This window comes from Hipposideros armiger, unplaced genomic scaffold (assembly GCF_001890085.2).
Source record: "Hipposideros armiger isolate ML-2016 unplaced genomic scaffold, ASM189008v1 scaffold_582, whole genome shotgun sequence".
In the NCBI taxonomy this organism is placed as follows: Eukaryota; Metazoa; Chordata; class Mammalia; order Chiroptera; family Hipposideridae; genus Hipposideros; species Hipposideros armiger.
Window position 1 is genome coordinate 1,165,843 of NW_017731932.1, and position 5,669 is coordinate 1,171,511.

Sequence of the window (5,669 nt, forward strand, 5' to 3'; positions counted from 1 at the left end):
CCACCTCTCCTAGTTCTTGCCTGTTCAGATACTTATGTCAAAGAAACTGCCATGTTTGTGGTGGCTGGTTCCAACCTCACCTGCTCCCTCACCATGATTCTCATCTCCTACGTTTTCATTTTTGCAGCCATTTTGCGTATTCGCTCTGCTGATGGGAGACGCAAGGCCTTCTCCACTTGTGGGTCCCATCTCACAGCCGTCACTATCTTTTATGGGACGCTCTTCTGTATGTATTTGAGGCCCCCTTCGGAGGCGTCTGTAGAACAGGGGAAAATTATAGCTGTGTTTTATATCTTTGTGAGTCCTATGTTAAATCCTTTGATCTATAGTCTGCGAAACAAAGATGTTAAAGAAGCAATAAGGAAAGTTATCCTAAAGAAATTGTTCGATAAATAAAATACAGCACTTTTGTTATAAGTATGCAATATATCCTTATTACTTGACCTACTAATGAACACTGTCAATTAAGGAATCACTTTCTCTCAATGAGTATATTTTGTCTTCCAAAATTAGCATATGTGTCTTAGAAAAATGTGTCTAACTATTTGCTAGTATTTATAGTACCATGTCTATGATAGAAAAAATCAGTGCATAGAAATTCAAAGGCAATACTGGAAGACACTGTTATTGCTCTTTAAAGTCAATAAAGAACAGATGATTCCATCCATGATACTCATACAGGTATGAAGTAATGAGACAGAATCATCAAATGCTGCTATGACAATGACCACCTGTTAGATTTTTATAGTGTTTAATAATTTCAAAACTATTTTCCAGAAACCTCTCAACCATGGCAAAAGACTTTTATTTTCTTTTAATGTTATTATTTTTTTGTATTTTAAATTAAATTTATTGTATAACATTGAATATTAATGTTATATAGGTTTCAAGTGTAGAATTCTATAACACATCATCTATATTTTGCATTGTGTGTTCACCACCCAAAGTCAAGTCACCATATATTCGACCCCCTTTACCCTTTTCTACCACCTCCTGTTCCCCCCTTTGCCTCTGGTAACCACTAAACTGTTATCTGTGTCTATGAGTTTTGTTTATCTCATTCACTTGTCGTTTTCAGTTTTATATCCCACATAGGAGTGAAATCATGGTTCTTCACTTTTTCTGTCTTATTTTCTTAACATGATAATCTCGTGAACATTGACTTTCACTTGAGAGTATAATAAGTTTGTATTTAGTATAGACTAAATATTTTGGTGAACATCATTTTTAATGTAGTGTAAAATTAATTCATATTGAATTTAATTGCAAAAATAATTCATATATATTATAGAGAAACAAACTGAAAAATACTAAGAGATGTAAGAAATGAAAACAAAATTTACTTGTAATCTCCTACCTAAAATGAATTCCTTTCAGCATTTTGGTGTATGTTTTTCTACTTGGTTTATCTTGGAAGACATTATTCCATCATGATGATGTAGCCTATTATTTTTGAGATTGATTAGTATGTGTATGTACATCTCTCTCATTGTTCCATTAGGATATATTCCTGAAAGTGTAGTTGCCAAATTAAATGTTTTGAACATTTTTAAAGCTCTTACTAAATTTTTCTATGGGTAAATTTTTCTCCAGAAAGTTTCTTGCAATTTACACTTATGAATAGTAACAATTGAGAATAATCATTTAACTATACCATTGCTGTTAGGAAGTATTATTTAAGATTATTTGTTTCTCTTTTGTCTTAACTGAAATTCTTAGGGAAGAATTCTGTTTTGTTTTGACAGAATTTTGAAATGTACATTTAAAAAACAAAGAAAATATTGTTTGATGACTGCCTTTATGTTATTTCTGATGATTACTCACATAAGGAATATCACATTTTTATTTGGAAAATTTTATTGATTGTTTTTTTGTTTTGAGGTAAATCAGGAGAAACACCACAAAAAGGATGGGCTGCAGCTCTCATTGGCTTTTTAGTTTCAGCCAATGTGCCAGTGGGGAACTATCTTCAGTCTTCACCTTCACTAAAAGAGAAAAATAATTTTTCAGATATAAAAAAACCAAATAAATTGTATGCAGCCAAGAATAAACAAAATAATGGGCACGAAAACAAACTAGCTTTGAAAGAGAGGTTTAAAGCAGGCTGTTATTTCCCTCAGAGATGGAAGAGTTTCAGTAGATGCCTCAGGTGGATGGTGGTGCTGATTCAAGTGGACAATACATTTGAGAAGCATATTTCAAGTCCATACCATACTGGGCTGACTGCTTTGCAACTCCCACCTTAATTGTGCTAGTACATGTGAAATTTGACTTAGCTCATCAGTGTCCCTATTTAGGCTAGGGAATTGGAACCCATGATGTCAAGGATGGCGGCTGCCATTGTCTATTGTTATTATGTTATTGTCATAACATAAATGCTTTATCAGGGGATGGGGGGAATATAGACTTGTTCTACCATTGTCAGTGAGAAAAAAACTTCTATAATTTGAGGATCATATACTTCTAGAGAGCCTGATGAATATTTATTCAGGTTCAGTTTCTTCCTTATTGCTTGGTTACTCTCCAACAGCAAGGAAACTCGCCTGGTCCTTTGGAGTTCTGTCCATTGCATTTCTTTAATTTGAAATCAACAAGTAATAATCCATTTTTTCTCCACCTAATATGCCCTTTGATCTCACTAATAGCTTTTCATTACACAATAACCCAATTTATTTCATATTTCATCTATGTTTTATATACATATTTTAACTTATCTCATACCCTTGACTTCACATTTTATATTTAACCATCAGGAATTTTATCAATTCTACCTTCAGATATTATGTATTGAATCTTAAAACGACTTGTCAGCATTTGCTCTGCTACCAGCAAGTTCTAAGACAAATTCTTCCTCGTATAAGCTACTACAATTCATTTCATTATTCTGTATTTGAAATACTCTATCTTCCAATATAAACCAGTGATCTTTTATAAACATCATCATATCATGTTACTGACTTAGTAGAGTATTCCAAGATGTTCCATTATCCCTGGTCTAGAATCTAAACTTCTTGCCAGAGTCTGCAGGATCTTATGATGTCTTCCTATTCCCCTCTCCAAACTCTTGGACAACTTTTTCTTCAGTCCTTCTTCTCCCGCCATAGTGACTTCAGGATGTTTCTTGAACATTCTGAGCACATACCTATCTCAGGGCCTTTGCACGTAGTGCTTATTCTGCCTAGAATGTTATTTCCCCAGACCTTTAAGTGACTTCCTCATTTCATCACTTCATTTAGATCTGTCTTCTGATAACACCTTCTNCTAACGGGGGTGGTACTAAACAGTCTTTCTGGTTCCTTCTGAGTTAACAATGCTACTTTTTATAAGCATCATATCATGTAATGTTCTATACCGCTTCATGGAGAATTAGCCACTTTTAGGTTTATAATCAATATTAATTATTTAAAATTGTGTATAGAAAAGCATTTCATGAAGATGCCTTCTCTAAATTTCTTTTTCCTCTTCAAATTGAACCATGACCAAATGTCAGAAAGATATCATCCTCGTTACAGCGAAAGAACAACTTTCTAGACTCTGAGTTCCTGGTAGTGACAGAAAGCATCTACATGAGAAAGTCTCCGAGTAAGGGTGAATGTCAAGGGTATAAACCTCAGGGATCCCCAGAGCCAAGTTGTCCACTTGCAAATACTTCTGAGATTCTCTTTCTTAAATCATTTAGGATATTGTGTTGTGTTTATTTAAAGGAAGGTTATAACCATGAAGTAAGTACTCAGTTAAATTATCTGGAATGCTCATTGCTTGCATTGCCTTTTTTCCCTGATGGTAAAAAAAGGAATGGAGATATTAATTATTTTGGCTTTTGATTAATGTTTTAATAGTAGAGACTTATTAAATATATAGTCCTAGCACAAAGAGAGCATTTGTTGATTATGACAATTACTATAATCTTAAATATGAACCTAAATAAAACCACAGAATTATTATGGTTTTGCTGATTTAGGTGACTTGTCTTGCATTGAATCACCCTTGTTGTCCAGTCCAAAGTCCTCAAGTGCAGAATGGGATAAGGCAATTAACAGGATGCTGGAGTGGTGGATGGACCAAGGGCCTTCCAAGTGACCTGGGTCCATCCACCTTTGGCATTGTTGCTATTAGCAAGAGTCAGTATAACGTTGACATAGCTGGGTATGTTTTATTGGAGGAGCATGTAGATTTTTCCATGATGGTCTTCCTGGTCACTTTTATGTCGCATAAATTTTTGGGGATGGCTTCATGATATCTTATGTACTCTTTCAGCTGGATGGGTAATATGATTATTTCAGTGTGACCTTTTAGCTGTTTTTAATAACTTAAATTGAATTCATGGTATATAGAGTTTTTTTTTTAATTTACTTTGGAAAGAGTTAAAGTGAGGTAGAATTACAAAATCATTATGATTGTTTGTAGCCTTTTCTTTCGTGATTGTCTCCCCCAAGCAGGAAGCCTTTTAATATTCCTAATCACTTTTCCCATCAATATTTAATATCATGGATATACAGAGGGTGCCAAAGAAATGTACAAACATTTTAAGAAAGGAAAACCTGTATTAAAATTGTAATACTCAATAGATACCAGTAACCAAAGATGTATACAAGTCATGTGTATACATTGTTTTGGAACCCCTGTATGTGCATCTGTATGTCTACACAGACATGCACACACATTGTTTAGGTATTGTATATATATGTACATATATCTGTTTTTATAGAAAAAGATTTATTTGCTTTTGTGGCCCATGAATGAATTTTTGCCCCCTAATTGGCAGTAACACACATGGCAAAGGAGGTCCTGAGCTGAGTCTTACAAGTTACATAAAATTTGGTGATTAGAGGGCCTCCTGAGGCAGAGGAGAGTGGGGGAAATGCACATGCATTGCAGGGGGAAGGAACAGCTTGAAAATGAGCATGAGTTTAGAGGAGCAGGTAGGCAGATCCTAGTTCTATAAGGATGTGTGCCCTACATCAGTTCCACTTCCCTAAGTCCATTCAGCTGAGAAAAAAAAGAGATGAGCTTCAATGATGATGCATTAGCTACCACACCAAGAGGTATATTGACAAAAATGGGGTTACAATGTCAAAGAAAAGCAACGTTTAAGAAAATTGTAAATGATCAACTATAATAAAGAGTTGCAGGAAAGATAAGGGGTTTTTAAATGTGAAAAGACTTACAGAAAAACATTAAAAATGTGACTACCTTTATGTAGAGGAGTTCTATGTTAATTTAGATATTTAAAGCACCAATTGTGTGATTACTAGGCTATTTCTTTATGCCACATGTGTTTATACAGTTGAGGGAACAGGAGGAAATATCAGATGACATGATGGGATTAAGGATGGATGACAAAAGACATGACTTTCTTTTTCCCTTATTTAGCCCTCCTTTGAAGCCAAGCAAACGCAATGTTCAAGACAAACCACACAGCAGTGACTGAGTTTATTCTCCTGGGACTGACAGATCGAGCGGAGTTGCAGCCTGTCCTATTTGTGGTATTCCTCCTCATCTACTTGATCACAGTAGTGGGCAATGGGGGCATGATCTTGTTAATCAGAAGCGACTCGAGGCTTCACACTCCAATGTACTTCTTCCTCAGTCACCTGTCCTTCGTAGATCTCTGCTATGCCACCAATATCACTCCTCAGATGCTGGTTAATTTCTTATCCAAGAGAAAA

The 5,669-nt window shown here is 35.1% G+C and overlaps 1 protein-coding gene across 1 annotated transcript in view; it reads left to right on the forward strand.

Annotated features, from left to right (window-relative positions):
• Positions 1–5,266: 5,266 nt before the first annotated feature.
• Positions 5,267–5,669, forward strand: part of LOC109371632 (olfactory receptor 1030-like) — a 6,274-nt gene continuing 5,871 nt past the window's right edge. The window contains exon 1 of the mRNA XM_019624254.1: positions 5,267–5,275. Coding sequence (XP_019479799.1) covers positions 5,267–5,275 — 9 coding nt within the window. The remainder of the gene's footprint in view (positions 5,276–5,669) is intronic.